This window comes from Pseudopipra pipra, chromosome 26, assembly GCF_036250125.1.
Source record: "Pseudopipra pipra isolate bDixPip1 chromosome 26, bDixPip1.hap1, whole genome shotgun sequence".
In the NCBI taxonomy this organism is placed as follows: Eukaryota; Metazoa; Chordata; class Aves; order Passeriformes; family Pipridae; genus Pseudopipra; species Pseudopipra pipra.
This window is the reverse complement of record NC_087574.1, coordinates 3,717,913-3,737,109: the sequence shown is the minus strand read 5'-3', so window position 1 is coordinate 3,737,109 and position 19,197 is coordinate 3,717,913. Positions and strand designations below refer to the sequence as shown.

The 19,197-nt window shown below is 53.1% G+C and overlaps 1 protein-coding gene across 1 annotated transcript; it reads left to right on the top strand.

The window, feature by feature from the left end:
• The first annotated feature begins 1,711 nt into the window (after nucleotides 1-1,711).
• RND2 (Rho family GTPase 2) lies at nucleotides 1,712-17,983 on the top strand. Its single transcript, XM_064636510.1, has 5 exons — nucleotides 1,712-1,933; nucleotides 2,022-2,109; nucleotides 12,390-12,499; nucleotides 15,582-15,716; nucleotides 16,548-17,983. The coding sequence occupies exons 1-5, from the start codon at nucleotides 1,832-1,834 to the stop codon at nucleotides 16,794-16,796; spliced, it is 684 nt and encodes a 227-aa protein (XP_064492580.1). The 5' UTR covers nucleotides 1,712-1,831; the 3' UTR covers nucleotides 16,797-17,983.
• Nucleotides 17,984-19,197: the final 1,214 nt, after the last annotated feature.

The window sequence follows — 19,197 nt, the reverse complement described above, 5'->3', positions numbered from 1 at the left end:
CCCCTCCCTGGGGAAGGCAAACGTAGCTGTCGGGTTTGCAAAGGTCTGAGTATTCCCTGCAGAGAGTGTCTTCCTTCCTCTGAAGCAGGGGTACAACAATCTGTTGGGAGCAAACACCTGATTCCTATTGAGAAAAACGGTGAAGTGCTGTCAGAAAGGGCATTGGCCAGGGGAAGAGCTCACTCCAGGTGACACCAGTGGCCACACGGCACTCCTTTCTTTACCTGCAGTCACAAGACAATGAATTCTTCTTTCCATTCTTCCACATAAAATGGAGCAACATGTACATGTATAAGAAGGAAATGCCCCCCCCCCCCCCCCCCCGGCCTTACAAAAACCTGTCACAGCTCAGGCTCCTTTCCTCAGGGAGGCTGGAAGGAAACAAGCATGAGACAGTCACTCATCATCTTTAAAGCTTAAGGTAAGGCTGGGAGGCACAGAGATGCTGCAGCAAAACCCACTGCAAAGCTGCAGAACAAGGAACTGACTGAGCCATTTCCCAGACCACAAAATGCAGGAATGAGACCAGGTGAGGACAGGAGTTACTAGAATTCCAGGACTGCCTCATCTCCTCCGATCACCTCATCTGCACTGTTCTCAGGTCTTCTCTGGTGTGTGACGATGAGGAGGGACCTGAATTCCTGTTTGCCCAGCTGAATGTGCCACAGACACACCTTCAGCCCTGCATGCTCTTCGCCCCTGTCCCAGGGGTGCATCCTAAGACACAGGTGGCCCATGACCAGATGGCTCACCAAAGTGCTGACTGAGGCTGATGTGTCTGAGGGGGCTTGGCTGGCACAGCTGTCAGGAGGCCAAGTAGCACTTGAAATCCCTGGGTACCTGCATGGCACCCCTCCTTGCCTTGCACCCTCTCTCTGTTCTTTACTTGTCCCAACATCACTCACAGCACCAATATTTATGTATGAAAAATGACTGTGATTTCAGCAAAAACAATCTGCCCCCTCAGCCCATTAATAAATCCAGTTTCACTGCCAAAACATTTTAATTTCCATTTTTCCAGGCTTGCTTTGTCTTCATTGTCTCTATTTTTCTGCATTTTGTGACAGGCAGCTTGTCAGTTCCATTCACCATTCTGGTGAACCTTTCTGCAGTGTGGCCAGCAAAACATCAGCAGTAGAGGAGCCTTTCCTTTTCCAATAATTCTACTAATTAAAATCACCGCTGTAATTTATAGATGTGCTGTCTGTGCTCAAGGAGGAATGGAAAGCAGAAATCACTGTCGTTTCTGCAGAGGGCTGTGAGCCGGACCTGGGGTCCTGCAGTCGCTGCAGAGACCAGTCTCCCGCCCCTGCTGATGTCACTCGGTCGCGGACACCGGGGATACGGGATTCCTTGAACGCACGTGGGGCGGGTCAGAATGCTGGGTGACCTCGCTTCTGCCGAATTTCTCAGGGAACAGGTCCCGTTCCCTCGGCAGCGCCGGGGCTGGAAGCCCCGGGGAAGACGCATCTCCCGGGCTGGGGGCGCCGGCCGGGGACGGGGGGGCTGCGGCCGCCCCGGGGTTGCGGGCCGGGGGCTGGGCAGGGACCGCGGTGAAGCGGGCGGGGGCGGCGGGGCCGTGCCCACTCCCGGCTCCGGACCCGCCACCCCCGCGCCGTCTCCCGGGATCAGCGACGAGCGCCGGCAGCGCCGAGAGGACGCCCCGAGGGGGCGGCGGGGCAGGCGGGGGGCGGCTCCCGGGGCCGTGGCGGCGCGGCCCTGCCCAGCGCCGGCTTCGCTCCGCGCCTGGTTGGTGCTGTCGGGGCCGGGGGCGCGGCCAGGCCGGGGCCGACCCGGTAAAGCGGCGGCGCGGGCGGCGCGGCCCCGCACCATGGAGGGGCACCTGGCGCGCTGCAAGATCGTGGTGGTGGGGGACACGCAGTGCGGCAAGACGGCGCTGCTGCACGTCTTCGCCAAGGACTGCTACCCCGAGGTGCGGCGGGCGGCGGGCGGGCGGGCCGGGCTCTCCACCGCGCATCATCTCACCTCACCTCACCTCTGCTCTCCCCTCCGTCCCCCAGAGCTACGTGCCCACCGTCTTCGAGAACTACACGGCCAGCTTCGAGATCGACAAGCAGCGCACCGAACTCAACATGTGGGACACCTCAGGTGGGCCGGGGGCTGCGCGGGGGGGCGGCAGGGCCGGCCTCGTCCCTCCGACAGACGGTTTCTCCGTTCCCGGAACCCCCGGGCCGGGGCTGGGGCAGGGGCAGCGCCCTCTCGTCCTGCGAGCAGCCTGCGAGCAGCCTGCGAGCCTCCCGGCCGGTCCCGAGCAGCCCCGGTGCCGCCGCGCAGGGCGGGCGGTCCCTTGTCCCGCAGCCGGTGCGGTGCCCGCGCGGCTCTGCGGGGCTGCATCTACCTGTAGGGAAACAACGAGTAACGAGAGAGCCGGCCCCGGGAGCGAGGGAGGCCGGAGGGGAACGGGGAGGAGGGAAGGTGCTGCTGGAGGAGGGAACCCTCGACTTGGGGAGCGGTGCCGTGGCCAGTCGTTGCTCCCTGCCACAGAGCCCCTGGAGTTCTCTGGCGTCTTTTTGGCTTAGTTTGGTTTTGCCTCTTTGTGTCCTCGGCTTTGGATCTTTGTGAAGCTGCGGGTGCTGCTGTCGTGGCCCACCAAGACCTGTCCCAAACTTTGTGCTGTCTGTCTTTCTGTGGAGGCACGAGTTGCAAGTGAAGTGCTTGATGCAGAGCTAATGAAAGTATTGGCATCCTGCAAAGTTCACATGCACTTTATAATTTACCTTTGGACTCCTTTGTACAGGCAGAGCAGCTGAATGCTGTGTTCTACTGGTGAATGTACATCATGGGCTCGCTGATGCTCTTTCTCCATGTTTATGTAATTTCTGGAGTCCTCATGACAAATGAAGTCCTCTTGGTGTCCAAGAGCAGTAGTAAATTAAAACGTGACCAAGGACTTTCTTTGCTGTTGTTTATTCAGATTCCTTGCTGTAATTTTGCATCCACCAAATGACAGCTATAGGATCAGCATAGCTCTACCTAGAGTAGTGGCTTTACTAAGTCTAGCTCAAACATGTAAAATATGTTTGTTGAGTCTTTTCTGGAGCTTTGTGATCCAGAAGACCTTGCTTTTGCTGATTTTTATTCCCTGAGACAAGAAGGGGTCTTTAGCTATGCTGGCACACTGTGTGCTGTGATGTGAGCCTTAAGGACTCTGGCTCCTGGGGCAGCTCCTGGGGCTGGAGCTTTGGATGATATGTTGTTTTCATCAACGTTGGTTCTTGGCTTTTGACCGGGAGCTGTGCTTGGAGCACAGAATGGTGGCTACAACGTGGAAGCCGTTTCATGGTGGATGGTGCTGGGCTGACGTGTCTGTGTGAAATCCTTCAGACACGGCCACACTGAAGCCATCCAGGGGGCCTTCACTGCAGAGGGTTCCTTGGAGCTGCTCCAACGGGTGAGTCTGGATCAGGGCACACCAGGAGTGAGGGGTGGCTGACCTCACGTGTCACCCCGGCGCACCTTTGTGTACACCCACAGCCTGGTCACCCCCATGGCTGGGGGTTTCCAAATCGTGGGCTTCTGCAGCTCTGGAAGGGAATAGAGTGGGTTATCTTTGTTAGGCTCTGAATGGCTTTGCTCTGAGAATCTCTATTTGATATAAAAAACTTCACCTTTGGAGGGTATGGAAGCATGTCTGAGGCATTGTCTGCCTTTTAGGAATTCTCCAGAATTATTTGCATTGGTCTTACAAATGTTAAAAGAATAAGATGTGATAAAAAGTCTTTAAAGCTGTGTATGTGTGTCTGATCCATGCATCTGATGCTGTCATGCATTCATTTTTCCTCTTTGCAACAAAAGATGTGTTTGTCTAATATTTATCTCTACAGCCAAAAGGAAAGGGACTTTGATTCTTTCTCTCTTCTGCTATGAAAAATGTCAGACCTTTTTAGCAGCTTTGGTGTAGATAGAGTTCGTCAGGTAGTTTTCCAGATAAATTTCCTTCTGTTTCAGCTTTTATTTGGAATACAAAGGGGCTAGTTGTTAATAAACAGTCCTGCAAAGCACTACACAGCAATTTTTCTCAGTAATCAAACTGATACTTTTAGCTGTAGAATGCAAGCTGCTCTTTGGAGCCCCTTGTAAAGGGGAGCTTTGGTAAAAGATGTTTTGCACAATAGTGAGTTGAACCAGCTGAGCTGAAGGGGCTGGCAGCAGCTCATTGCCCTCCCTATGGAGAGTGACAGGCATCAGAGGGTACTTTCCCTTGTCTCTATGCTGCTACTTCTCTCTTTTAAGTCACTTTGCATGCAGGGGCTTATTGTTCATGATAAATTCCATCCCAGCAAGATTGGGAAGGGAGGTGTCGAGAAACTGCTCCCCTCCTCATGTCAGGACTGCCCTTTCTATTTTAAACACTTGCCATCTCTTAGATAAGTAATTGGAACTGAAACTCCCCCAGAAATCAGCAGAGACCTGGACAGAGGAGCTGGCTATTGATTTTTACTCTTTTATGAATTCCCCCCACCCTGTACTTTATTGAAGAAGTGGTTGGAGACTCTGGAAGCTGCACAGAGTGAGCAGAGTGTCACTCAGCAGTGGGAGGTGGTGCAAGAGCATTCTGCCTGGAAAAGTCTCTTTGTGCTGACTGAGAGTGGCTGCAGTCTACCTGGCCACTCAGCCATCCCACTGGTAATCTCTGTACAGCCCAGGATGTTGTCTGCTCCCTGGGGCCTGTCATCCTGGCTGATGGCAGTGCCTTGGAAAATGCAACCTTTTGGGCTGAACCAGCCCCTCCTGTTAAATGGCAAACAGAGGCTGTGACGTTGGCTGCTGGCAGGCAGGAACTCTCCTTACAGGAATATTGCCGTGGGGTAGACAGAGGTGATGGAGAACTGAATGGCTCTCAAATTGTATTGAGACATCTGATTTCCTTTAAATGTCTTTTAAATGTTCCTTGATTAGTTTTTCTGAGGCTGGAGGGTGACTCTGGAGAGTTTCCAGCACTGAGACTCCTTCATGAGGATGAAACCTGTGCTGCTCAAATAGGGCAAATGCTGGGACTCTGCACTGTCTCAAGTGGCTTAGATCTGGGAACAGACTAGGGAGAAAATCCCCTCATCCAACATCTGTAGGGTGCTGGTTGCGTTTTATGTTTCTTTCCATTTGTGTCCCAGCTCGGGATAGACTGTGGGAGTAAAACTGCTTCAGGTGCCATTTCACAGAATGGCAGGGATGTCCCATCCCTCCTGTCCCCTGGGAAGCCTGTACTGTTTGCTAAAGCCTCCGTTAAAAAGCAGTTTGACATCCCTGTGTGCGAGGGAAGGGGTGCAGAGCCTGCCAGTTGTACGGGGTAGACACGTCTCCGGGGAGTGGCCGTGCCCTGGCACCCTCTACTCGTGAGCCTTATGGATGACATGGTGCTTTGCTGCTCTTCATGCTCCTGTTCTGGCAAATTCTTTTTGCTACCTGTTGGCTGAACGTGCTTGCCACAGAAACAACTCTTCTGCGCGGCGACGGTATCTTGTGGTAGGGGAAACTCCTGTTCAACAGGATGCCTGATGGCTTGGGAGTGCTGTTCCCAAAGGGCTGGGTGCCTCCCAGACCTGCAGTGCTGGTGCCCTGGACCCATCAGGAAGAGCTTTGTTCCTTGTGGCAGGTGGAGAAGGGCAGATGGTTTGTGATCATTAGCGATGCTCTGCAAGGAGTGGGCGAGTTTCGTTTTGGTGTGTTGGGTGTGAGAGGGAGTGCTGTTACCCCTGGGCATGCACTGGGCAGGGAGGTTTTCCTCAGCAATGTTCCCTGTGGGATCAGGGAGGGTCCATGGGTCTGCCCAGCTCTGGGAAATCTGATGCCCAGAGTGGAGCCACTGCAGTGCTCAGCAGGTCTCTGGCAGTGAGAGCCTTTGGCAACAGCTGACCTGCTTCCCAGGGACCAGCACTTGGAGCATTCCTACCGTGACTCTGGCATTGCCAGTGAACCTTCTGCCTACACTGGACTGACTCAATGCCCTGCTTGTTCTGCAGAGCTCCTTCCCAAGCACTGACTGCGAGCAAGGGGAGTCATGGGCTCAGGCACTGCTGCTGCCCAATGCCTCTCCAAAGCCTCAGTACTACGGCACTGGTGCTGGCAGGTCTGAGGCTTTGGCCTGAACCCAGGTGGACTTTTTGTTCTGTTTCCAATAATACTGGAGAGGAAGCTACTCTGTGCCTTGCAGCCTGGACTCAGTTCTTTGTTTTTAGTTCACCCCCTTATGCTGGGAGGCTCTGCCTGCCTGCTGTGTCTGTGGCCTCAAAGTGCAGGCAGGCAGAGCAGTGAGGCACCTGAGGTCATTGAGCTGCTTGGTTCATCTTTTGCTGCTGCAGATGCTGCTGCGGAGTAGAGCTGCCTGCTTCTGGTAGGAGCATCTTTTCCAGTGCTCAGTGGGAGGCCCAGCCTGGCATTGTGCCTTGCACAAGGTCACTGTTGCCATGGAAAGCTGCTGGAGAGGACTCCTCTGTCCTTTGTGGGCCATCAGGATGCAGCGTGGCCGAGAGCTGCAGTGTCTGCCACAACCTGCGGCGTTTCAAAGATCGGCACCCACAGGTCCAGCAGTGCCCTGTGCCCTGCTCTGTGCTGCAGCTCACAGCAGAGGAGCTGTGTGGCTGCCAGCCTTCCACAGCAGCCGCTGTCTCTTCAGCAGATGCGCTTTCAAGACAAGAATAACGCTGTGAATTGCAAATCCCCCTCCGCCTCCCTCTTTGCCTTTACTCGGCAAACAGTCTGCCTTGGAATGGCCTGTGTGGGAACCCACAGGCTGTGATAACAGATCTTTCTTTAGGGGAACTACTGAGGAATGTTGATGAGATTAGGGAGCTGAAAGGGACTGAGTTTAGCAATGGCATCTCCATGGATGCTGTGGCTGTCTGTGCCTGGATTCCCAGGGTGCAGCTCCAGGATTGCCATGGCTGCTTCTTCTAAAGAGTAAGGGCAAGTTCTGTCTCAGAAAGAGTTCAATGCCACTTGCAGTCTGAGGCAGAGAGAAAATGTGGAGCTGCCCTTTCCATACCAAAGTAGCTCCTCCCATCCTTCCTGTTGAGACTGGGAGCCTGAAACCAGCATACTTGTGTTGTGCCTCAGCACTAAGACATAGTTAAGCCTAAAAATACATGCAGCTGGGTCACATTCTCAGGCAGGTCAATAACCAGTCAGACAGAAGTTTTAAAGGGTTGCAGCAGAAATGCTTATCTGGAGTGGGTGGAGGATGGACCTGAGAAGCCACAGCAGGGCAGGATAGTGCCCAGGAGGATCATCTTGCTGAGCTGTGCATTGTGTAGGGGTGCTGCAATGCTGTGGGACTCAGGGATGGAGGTTACTTCTGCAGCAAAGGCAGAATGCCCTGTGGCAGCATCTATCCTTTGTCCCCTGTGGATCCGAGAGGCTCAGCCTCTGCAGGACCATGGAGTGTCCTGGGGGTTATGAGGTGCTGGGGAACAGTGCCATTAGTGACAACCAGATGACCCTGCTGGCTGCTGTGACCTTGTAGACAAGGAGGGGCATTCTGCAGGGTGAGTTTGTTCCCAGCTCTGGTGCAGACCCCTTTCCCACAGCCTGGAGGTGATCTGTTCTCTCCTGTGGCAAGGACAGCTCCCCCTGTCCTCTTTGCTCCAGATTCTGAAACCTCCAACCCATTAAACTTCACAAGTGTACAGGCCCAGCCTTCCCAGTGGGGAGAAACCTTATCTGGCAGCCAAGCAGTTGGGGAGGGATCTAATGCCTGTGCACAGCAAACCTGAATTGTGCAGCATTGCATCAAGATAATTGCACTCGTTCCACCCTCAGGCTGAGGGATGGTGCTCCCCAAAGGCAGAATGTGTGCTGGCTGTGCTGCAGGAAGCTCTTGCCACTCCTAGTCCTTGTTGTACCCCATAGAAAGGATGACAGGCAGGTTGTGGCAATGCCAGCTGCCCTTGTGACATGGTGAGAGTGCCAGGAAGGGACTTCTGACTCCCATTTGTCTCCCTCATCAGCTGCTGCAGGCATGATTTTGAAAAGTCTGGTGAGCTCCTTGGCTACATCTGCAGTCCCAGCCCTCCCACTCCAGACACTCTGTGATGCTCCCTCTGGAGCCAGCAGGGACTTCTACAGGGAGCTTTCAGAGCTTCCTCACAGTTGCTGGAGGGAGGTTTGCATCTGAGCAAGCTCCTCTGGACCTCTGGTAGCTGCATGTGTGAGACAGGACACAAGATTGGGATGAGGCAGAAGCACCCTGCGCCTGCCTGAGCAGGAGATTCTTCCACTGGTAAATCCAGCAGAACAGCCTCCTCCTGAGGGGCAGGTTTCCAGTAATAAGATCTGGAGAGAGGCCCAGAAATGCCACCTCAGCCCATGTAAATATCATTCCCTTCATCCTGATTATGTCCGTCCTGAAGATATGTCACCTGGGCTCTTCAGTAATTCACTAGTTTTTGTATGTGCATTGTAAGAATTAGGAGCAGAGGTTAATTGGCCAAGCTGTTGATCAGTCCTGCACTTTTTAGACAATTGCTTGTTCCATGTCATGGAGCAGTTTCCTGCTTTCCTGTACTTCACAGAGCTTTGCATGAGCAAGAGAAACGTCAAAGTCCAGCCAGGAAAGAAGCTTGTAGAAGTTGTGGGGTTTATGGCTTGGCCCTGCTTTGGCAGCTTTGTCCTCCTGCCCAGAGCTTGGCTGGACTGTCGGTGGGATCTGTCTGGCAGAGCAGACATCCTCTGTCCCTGCAGAAAGCAGCAAGTGCTGCAGCACTGCTGGTTCTATGGGGAGAGTTTACAGTGAGCCCTCCAAGACAAATGTGCTGCTGAGAAATTTAGGTCTGGGCAGTGCTCGTCTCTGTTTCAAGCCAGAGCTGGCCAGGGCTGCAGGAGCCCCTTGCAGAGCAGGTTGTGGCTCTGCATGCACACTGGCTCTCCTGGTTTGTAATGTCCTGTTGTTGGATGGAGGGTGCCCATGTGAGGGGGCTCATTATCTCTAGAACAGCTGATAAGGAACAAGTGAAGATCAGCACAATATTGGTATAGATAAAACAGCATTCAGTCCCCTGCCCAAGAGTGGCATCTCTGAGCTGCAGTGCCAGGCATTCCAGGGGCTGCCAGCCAAGGAGAAAGAGGAGCTGCTCATGGCTGTTTACACCTCTGAATTTCAGACAACTGCGTGGATTTTATTTTTAAGCTGTTTTTTTGGCTTGCTCCAATTTTCCCTCTTTAATCATGAGCAGATGCACATAGGTCCTGTTTCTTGCAGACCTGGGTGCCAAGTGGGAGAATGACTCATGCAGTAAAGGAAGGCTGAATCTGCAGACACACCAGAGTTGGGCGTGTGTGTGTGTGTGTTCGGAAGTGCCAGACTGTGGGTCTCTGGAGTGTCTTGCTGGAGTATATGAAAGGTGCTCAGAAGAGCTAGAGTTGAAGGCACTGAGGCTTTTATGTTTTGTTGTTGGGTTTTGTGTTTGTTTTTTTATTTTTTTTAATTGTTGCATGCAATGAAAAAGCAATAGATGCAAAAACTAGGAGACTAATAATCACCCAAACAGAATTCCCTGATTCAGTAGAGTCATCTCCAGAGCAAGCTGGGGATTGCCTTGTCTGGGAGCAGTGCAACTCTCCTGCCCCACAGGGCAGCACTGACCATGGTTCCCCCCCATCAGTCTCCTGGGGTGGGCAGAAGCTGCTGCTGCCACAGCTGGGAGTGCTGCTCTGAGCTGAGTGGAGGTGCCAGGGGTGACTCCTGCTCTTTGGAGTTGGAGCAAAAAGTTAATGAATGTGAAGCAAATTTTGATCTCATTAAGAAGATAAGGTTGTTTGCCTCATGCTTCCCTTCCCTTGGCTTCTCCCACCAGCATGGGGATCTTTCCTTTTGTGATCACAAGTGGTAAGAGTGTGATTCTGGGCACGAGGATGGGACAGAGGTGGTCTTGTGGGATAATGGGGGGCTGCACCACTGATGCTGGCTGTCTGCCAAGGGGCTGGCTTGCTGCTGAGGAGCAGCAGGTTGCTATGATACAGTTTGCTGTGGCAATGTCTGTGCTGAACGAGCCAAAACCACCTCTACAAAAGGAGCATTCCTTGGCTGGGAGGGGGTAGATTTATCTGAAGTGTTTATGTAAAACAGAGAAGCCGAAGGGAGAGGATGTGTGTGGGAACGCTTTCCTCCAGTGCCAGGGCCCCTGTCTGGAGGCAGACACCCCTGTGTGCATGGGGGAGAGGGCACGGCTCAGATAAAGGACCTGACTCATTCAAGCATGTGGATCAGCGCTGGCTTTCCCATCTCATCCCCTCAGCCCACACCAAGCACATGACTGAAAACCGCATTGAAAGGGGAGCTCAGCACTCCTGCGCTTGGTGCTGCCTGTCAGAGCTGCTCGTGCCCGGCGGGACCGGGTCATCTCGGGGCACGAGAGGGAGCAGCGCATGGCACCGGCTCTGCCAGCTGTGAACTGCAGCAGCCTGAGCCTGCGGCCAGGTCAGAAAGCCCTCCGTGCCACCCCGTGCGGCATCCCCGTCCCCAGAGCTGTCCGAGGTGCCGCAGGGACTGGCTGCTTTCCATCGGGGAGCGTGACTTTCTCTCTAGGAAGAGGGCTGGGCTCTGCAGAGATCAGGGTCCGTTTCTGCTGTGCTGATCGCAACTGCTTCCTTCCCGATAACTTGGCAGGGACAGAGACACATCTCTCCATGACCGGAGCAGGGGGTGCAGGTGCTTTTGCTCCTGGGGGCTGGCTATAAAAGCTAGAGATACCTGTAGCCAATTTTGCTGGGAATCCTATTGCAGATTTAATCCAGGGCATCTGCCTCTGGCTGTGTGGGAATGGTGGGGGCTGTGCTGCTCAGAGCCCCCGAGCTCTGCTGTTGGTGGCTGCTGTTGGTGCTGTGCTCTGAGCCAGTGGCAAGGGGAGAGTGAGTGGCCAGTCTCTGGCACTGGGCAGGGTCTGGGAAGATTCCACATAGCCCTCAGCCTGCCCCGTGTGGGCTCTGGGCAGAGGCAGGAGTGGTCATAGCTGTGCTCCCCAGGCTGAGTCTTGCGGAGGGATTTGGGGTGTTTGCAGAGCACCGGGTGTGCAGTGCTGTGCAAGGGGGCTGTTGTACCTCAGCTGGGAGCCCCCTGTGCAGGACCAAGGGGCAGAGCTCCTGTGGAGAATCAGCCCATTCTCCTCCCACGCAGATTCCCATTGTCCCGGAAACATAAGCCACCATCATCCATAATTCATCAGGTGCTGGACTCCATCAGGGAGCCGCCCGAGACCCGGGCTGGGAGCTCCACCCTCCTCTCGGTGTGGGAAAATGCTGGGTCTGGGCATCCTGAGGGGCTGCGGCAGGAAGCGCATCCGGCTCCCTCGGCCTCGGGTGGGCGATCCTGCTTTCGGAGGAAGCAGATTCAACAAGGACTCTGGTGTCTCTGCTGACCCTTTTCATAAACAAACAACTGCTGCTCATCCCTCCGGGAAGTTTAAGCCATTGCAAAGACAAATATCAAACCGAAACGGTGTTTCCAAGTAGCAGAGTGCAATCGGCTGCATTGAGCTGATTGCTCCATGGCTGTTTGCTGAGGCACCGACAGAATGCTCTGCGAATAACACCCCTATGGCACAACGACTTTAATGCCTGAAATTTGCACCGAAGGTGTGTGCAGGCGCATGTGTGTGCAGTAGAAGGTGTGCAGGATTCAGGCTGGGCTCTCTGCCTGCTCACAGAATTCCAGCAGAACGCAGAATCATCCCCTTCCATTTATGGACTCTTCACCAAATCCTGTCACTTCTTTTATATATCAAAAAGAAGCTGTCTGGCTTTTTCCAGCACAAATCCAGAGAAAAAGGCAATTCATTTTTACCTGTCTTAAATTCTCATAATCTATGTGAGCAGGCTCTCCTGTATAAAGATAGCAAGAGAGGATAAAAAATAGCAGCAGCATTTCCTGTCCTCTCTCAGCTGCACCTTTCCACTGTTAGTGGTGCAGCACCAGCATGACAAGTGATGGAATCCAGGAGTGAGTGGTGAGTAAGGTGTGTCCCGAGCTCCTTCCTGTGTGAGCAACATCCCCCGGCAGTGCAGCTCCACACAGACTTGCCAGATGCTCCCTAGGGTGGGAGACAGATGCAAAACTTGCTTTTTCTCTCTGTAAAGAGCTAAACACAAGCACACAAGGACAAACCCTCTGACTTCCGTGCCTAAACAAAGGAACCAAATTCTCTGTGAATCAAACTCCTCTAAACCTTATGATGTCTGGTCACTGGTCAAAAATTTGGGTTAACATCCTTGATCTTCAGCAGAGCAGTCTGCACTGTGTGGCAGTGTCTCCAGTTCTTACTGGAATTAAAGATCTCTGACTGGCAGAGAGGGCTGAGGGTCTCAGGCTGGCCCTTTGGGCAAGAAGCAGTCGGTGGGACGGGACCTGCTCACCCCACTCCTCCCGCTCCTCTCCGCAGGCTCAGCCTACTATGACAACGTCCGTCCCTTGGCCTACCCCGACTCAGATGCTGTGCTCATCTGCTTCGACATCAGCCGCCCGGAGACCCTGGACAGTGTGCTGAAGAAGGTGAGTGCCCTGTGCCCTCTGGCCAGTGAGTGCCCTGTGCCCCTGTGCCCTCTGCAGCAGCTCGTGGAGCCACCCCGGGGTCCCTGCTCCCCATCAAGGCTCAAAGCTCTGGCCCTGTGCCCAAGCCTTGGCTGGAGTCTGTGTGCTCAGAGGAGGATGGTCAGCTGCTGCTGCTGCCACCATCTCTACATGATCTGTGCAGAATGCAAGATATTTCCATTTGAAAGGAGCCCAGTGAATGGTGAAGCTCATGGTGGCTTGCAGCATGTGTGTGAGGTCTGTCTGTATTCACACATACAAATGTGGGGACACAGAGAAATGTAGGGCATTTGTTCTGTTTTTTCATGAAGACCTTGGAAGGTGTTTTGGATCTTGTCACCACCAGTGACTGTGGATTGCCTGCAGCAGCTGAGAAGTGGCCCCTGGTGCCTGTTTCCAAGCAAGCAGAGTGCTCAGTTTTTTGGTTCTCCCTTCAATTCAGCATCTGCACAGTAAGAAAGACAGCAATCAGTTCTCTATAGCTTGACAACAAAAATAATGAGCTGTGGCACTGAATTTCAAGCCCGTGAATGAACATGAGATGGCACAATGCCACTGGCCTGGAGCGCAGGGCCCTGAGCAGCACCTGCCCTGGCAGAGCTGACCATCTGCGCTCTGCAGGAGCAGCTGAGGGGTTTGGACCTGCAGGTTAGTGACTTTCAGCAAAGCTGACATTCCAGCTGGCAGGTCCCAGAGAGCCCCACAGGGCTGGGGATCCTCTGAGGAGCACCACTGGCTGGTCTCCAGTGGGTCAGTTCATGAGGCTTTCCTCTGAGATGGAATGAAGTCGAGCAGCTCAGAATGCTGCTCAGGGGAGAGAGGAGAAATGGCCTTCTGGTCACTTGCATCCCTTGGTCCTGGCTGTACCCTGCTTCCTTCCATGAAGTTTAGGGAGCTGTGGTTCCACTGTGCAGCAAAGCATCTGGCAGCTGCATCCTGTGTCCCAGGGGTGAGCCTTGGCTGGTGTCTCGTTTGTGACACTCTTTGAGACACCGAGGCGTGAAAAGCACCACAGTGGTTCCCGTGGCTGTTCTCCTCAGAGAGCCCCAGGCTGCCAGGGCTGGACTGGCCACAGCCTGAACATGTCACATTGTACTGGGTGCCCTCTTGGCCTCCCCACATTTTGCCAAATGTTGTGCAGAAGCAAGTGGCTCTTACTCAGTGGCTGGGAGGCCTGAGAAGTGGGTCTTTGTCTCAGGAGTGTCTTGGTGAGGGGACAAAGACCCTTCTGATAACTCGGTCAATGGCTCAGTGTTGGCTTCCAGAGCAGGTCCTGGGTACTGAGCAGGCTGGGTGGAAGGGAGGGTGTTTCATGTGGACTGAAGGAATTCACTGCTCAGCTTGAGAGTCAGCAGAATAATAATGCAAGCGAATCACTTACACCTTAATGAGATGCAAACCCCTCAATAATTAGCTGGGGTTGGGAGTTATTTATGTCTCTCTGCACACTCTTCTTGTGAGTCCACCCTGCTTGGTGCATAGCCTTCTCTGTGCAGCCTCACAGGCACTTTGAGTGCTGTTAGGGAATGTCTTTTTGATATGGTAACTTAAAATAAACCCTAAATCCCAGGGGATTTCTTAAGTGCCGTGTTTCCTTTGGTGCAGGCTCACAGCCTTATGGAGGTGAGGAAAATTCCTAAGATACCATGAAGTTGAAATGGGTTTTAGCTTGTGATATCAGGCTGTTCAAGCCTCAGGCAAAAATACTAATTCAGCAGAGGAAATCTTTATTATTGCTGCCCTTTTGATACCTGGGCTGCTGTACAGCATGTACAGTTGAAGGGACAGCCATCTGAGGGAATGCAAACAAGCAACTCTTCCTTTCATACAGAGAAGGTTTTCATGGGGTGGTGCCTTTATTCTGGCAAGTCTTGATAGCACAGCAGATCTTGGGCTCCCAGAGCTGTCAGTCATGTGGAAAAAGCATCCCAGCTCTCTCCAGAGACCAAGGAGCCCTGTGTTACTGTAGACAGCTAGGACCTCTGCCAGGTGAGAACAGACCCTGTAGCTCAAACCCTTCATGTAAATCAGGATGCTTGAATTTCAGCTCCAAAAGAACTGCATCTGCTCCTCGTTGGCCCTTGGTGCTCTGTGGCTGAGGCACCAGAGATCTGTGCAGCCCTTGCTGCCCAGGGGCTGGGGGTGCCTGAGTCCTGGGGAACAAATGTCCCTGTCAAGCAAATACCTGAGGATACCTGAGCCCATCTCTTGGTAGAAAATAAAAATTTTCCATATTTTGTAGTTGCTTTGGTCTGATACTGGTCGAATGAAACCTGGGTTGTTCTTGGCACTTCCCCACCAGGTTGTGGACACTTGGTTTTCTGTCTTCTTCTGATTGCCCAGGGTATATGCTTAACCATCAGTTAGCTCAGCAGGAAACTGCTAATTCCAAGTAGCATCTTTAACCGGGGTAATCTCTATTATCTGCTTCCTACTTCAGAACTACTAGATAAGTAACCAGGGTGTTGACATGCTGATGGGGCTGTACAGGTTCTCCCCAGGGGGAGGTCACAGGTGATGGATTTATTTACTGCTGCAGACACAGCTGACATCAGGCATTCATTCTGGGAGCTCTGAAATGAACCATTTGTGTGAAGGACATGGATTTTTGCCTTGGCCTTCTCCTTCCTTTGCTTCAATTCTTTATTTCTTCAATTCTGGCTATACCTACACTCTGAATACCATAATGTCTTTAACATGTGGTTCCCAGTAGTAAACAAATAGTGTGTGTGCTGTGCAAAGAGCTCCCTGCTGGCTTTGTTGACCCTTGGGGTCCCAGATCTGTGCACCAGATTGTGTGGTCGTTATTCTGCCACAGCCAGGACTGGCCTCCCATAGCCTTGCCCAGGGGATGCAGCTTGGATCAAAGAGGTTTGCAGAGCATAATCTGGAACAAGTGAGCATAAAGAGGCACTCTGACCATTCCCATCCTTGTCTGTGGCAGTCATTAAAGTGCCCTGGTGAGCTATCGGTGTCTGAACAGTTGTGACCCCCCCTCAATTTGGAAAATCATACGCAGCAGAGCCTCTTGTTTCCTCTGCAGTGGCAAGGGGAGACGCAGGAGTTCTGCCCCAACGCGAAGATTGTGCTGGTTGGCTGCAAGCTGGACATGAGGACAGACCTCAACACGCTCCGGGAGCTTTCCAAGCAGCGCCTCATCCCTGTGACACATGAGCAGGTGGGTTTGGGCAGGACTCCACGTGGACCAGGGAGGAGACACAGGGGCTCCATGACCCACAGTACCCAGGTCTTGGTCTGCAGCAGGTTTGATTGTGGCTCAGGACCTCAGAGCTGCTCATGCTGACAGCACTCTTGTCCCCAATGCTGGCAGACCCTGACTTATTCCCGGTGCTCTGCTGAACAGCCTCCTGCTTAGTAGCCAAAAAGTCATTCCTCAGAGAGGGTGGAGATGCCTGATTTGACAAGCTGGACTGGCTAGAGGGGAGTGTGGGCTTCTGCATCTCCTACTTCAGTGTAGCTCTTCCCCCAGTGACCCTCCTGCTCAGGTTCTGTGTTGGGGAAAAACTGCTGGGAGGGAGGAAGCTGGAGCTGGAAGGGTTGAGGGGCTGCTGCTGATGGCCACCAGTGGACCCAGTGGTGTCTCCAGGCTGGCAACAGACCCGGTCTCTGTGGTGCAGGGGTGGCTGTGCCCTGGGCTGCTGTGCCTGGCTCTGTGTTGCACAGAGCAGGTGACTGTCCAGGTGAGAGGGATTGCCCAGGTGTCTCAGCTGCAGGGGTGGCATCATGTGAATGAGAAAGTGCCAGAGACCCAGTGCTTGGCAGCACTGTCTGCTCAGGAGGCCACCCTCACCTCTGGAGCTCTCACAGAGGCTTGCACTGTATTTACAGGTGCTGAGGAACCACTGTGAGAGCTGTGCTGGTGGTGCCACAGTGCTCTGGCAGGGCTGCCAGCACAGGCAGGGTTGCCGGCCGTGAGGGAGGATGCTCCTTGCAGAGCACCCGTGTCTTAACCTTGCTTCCTCTTCCTCCTGCTCTCTCTGGACTGCAGGGCAGTGCGCTGGCACGGCAGATTGGGGCAGTGGCCTACGCAGAGTGCTCCTCCAAGGTCTCGGAGAACAGCGTGCGGGACGTGTTCCACGTGACCACACTGGCCTCGGTCAACAGGGTGCACAAGAACTTGAAGCGCAGCAACTCCAAACGGGGACTGAAGCGGGTGTCACAGATGCCTGGCAGGACAGACTTACTGAGTGACACAGAGATCAGGAAAGACCGAGCCAAGAGCTGCTCCATCATGTGAAAAACAGGCTGTAAATCGTGTGTGTGTGTTGTCCATTTTGTACAGGAACTGGCTGAGACGAGGTGCTGGCTGCGGGAGCCAGCCTGCCTTTCCAAAGCCTTTTTCTCAGTCTCCAGGGCTGAGAAAAGGTCCCAGCTGCAAATGGGGGTGCACAAGTTGCCCTGCACTGTGGAGACTTCTGGGTTGGCTGCTGCTGTGCAGATTGCTTGGGATGAAGGAAGCACTTGGCAGAGGAGTATTGAGGTGCTGGAAGGTCTGTGACTGGGAGAAACAAAGGGAAAGGGAGCGATGCTGTCTGTGTGCCACCTTCCTGTACCCACAGCCTGTAGCCACAACCCTGTGCCTTTGTGCAGCTGTACAGCACACACGGTGTGGGGTGAGGGCTGTGTGGGACCTGGGTTGGAGGGAGGAGGGGGGATTGTGAGCAGCGGAGTGTGACCCGGGGGAGGTGTTCTTCTGATCTTTCTTTAGAAGAGAAAAGATGTTTGAGGTGGTGCTGCCCTCTGCGAGGCTGGACAGCAGGTGCCATGGAAGGTGCAGGACTGGGCCAGAGCTGGGAGGGAAAGCACCCTCCCAGGCACCTTAACCTGATGAGACACCGTGGTAGTTGACCTCCTGTGAAGAAAGCAGACAGATGTCTCTTTATGAGGTATTTTAGATACCTTAACTCCATTTGAAATGCAGCAGAGTGGATCTGGCTCCAAGGGAGAGGTCTGTCCCAGTAGATGCATCCTGAAAATCCTGGTTCCCTTCAGCAAGCAAATGCCTCTTGGGAGCTTGTGTGTGAGCTGCTGCCACCTGGTTGCTCCCCAGGCTGCTCCCTGCGAGCAGACTGCAATAACTACCCATATCCTGCTCTCCACCCACTTCCAGCTGCAGATTGTGTTGCATGGTGCTGTATTTGTCTGGTATAGATGAGCAAACTGATTTTATGTGTATCTGCACGCTGTCTCTGCTGTGGCAGTGGGATGGAAGGTGCTTCCTGCCCTCATGCCTTGCTCTCCAGCCTCCTCCCAGCACCTCCCGTTGCTTCTGCCACTCCCTCCCTAAATGCCTTTGACAACAGTGTTAGCCTGGGCTTAATGTCACGTGGACACTTAAAGGAAAAGAAGAATCTGCTCTGTTGCCAGATCCAACTGTGTCTGTGGGCTACAGGAAACAAATAAACATCGTTGGAAAATGCATAATGCTCGACTCTGTTCATTTTTAATAGTCAAACCACGCACCCTGTCAAAATCTCTTACTGCCTGACTTCTCTTTCTGTTCTAATGTCTCTCTCTAGGTCTTGAAATACGCTTGCAATTCCCCTCAGTAAAAAACACAGAGGACTTAGCTGCATGTGTTCATTTTGGAGCTGAAACACCTGCCTTAAATAACCTTTCCCTCCATCCCTAATCCTTAAACACTGTGGAGCATTTGCAGGTTGTCTATGCCTGATCCAGCAGTCTGAGCTGACACGAGCTGCCCCTGTCCTCACTGCATCAACATCTTTTGACTCAATATTTTGTGTCTGCTCTTGCACCCAGGTCTTAGACTTCAGCTGTGTGGTGAAGGCTTTTTGGGGAATTGGAGCTGCTCAGTTACCAGAACAAGAAAAACTCCATCAGTGACTGGACACTGCTGTGCTGTGTGCAGGTTGCAAGAGCATGAAAATGCCCATCTGCAGTCTAGGGGAAGAGGAACTGAGCAAGGCAGTGTGCCAAGAAGAACCCTCAGCATCACAATGCTTTTTTTTTTCACTCTGCAGGGTTCCCAGAGCCTTTGTAAACTTTGTTGAGCAAAACCAGGTCCCTGCTTGGATGGTAGCAATTGGTGGCACACAGGTGTCACTGCCCACTCCTCACAACCTGTGTGCAGTTGTTCTCACCATCCTTGTGTCACACAGTTACTGTGTCTCCCTTCTTTCTGCATAGGAGCAGCAGTATTTGGCAAGCACATCCCCTTATGCCATGTTCTAGCATCTTTCAGACTTTTGAATTGAATCTACAAAAGCAGTTCCTGAGTCACTGATTAGTTTAAACTCCCAGGTATTAATTTTTTAGCTCGCCCTATAAGCAAATCCTTAGTTCCCAGGATCCATCCTGAGGGGAATTTTCAATGCCCACTCCCACAAGATGCCCCCCAGCAAGGGAACCAGGACATGAAACTCCAAATTGCCTCTCTGAAGAGGCAGCTGCATTCTCCAGGGTCTTTCTTCTGCTTTCCATGCCCAAGTGACATCTCCCATGCACATTCAGCACTCAGCACTTTAGGTGAAGCTGCAGTGCCAGAAAAGCAGCTGGTGTTTGGGGTTACACAAAACCGACGGGGATCTTGAAAGCTTCTTGTTCTGATTTTGTGAATCTGTTTATTTTCTGTACTGCAGGGAAATGCTATTGCTACCCAGCCCCTGCCCCCCCCC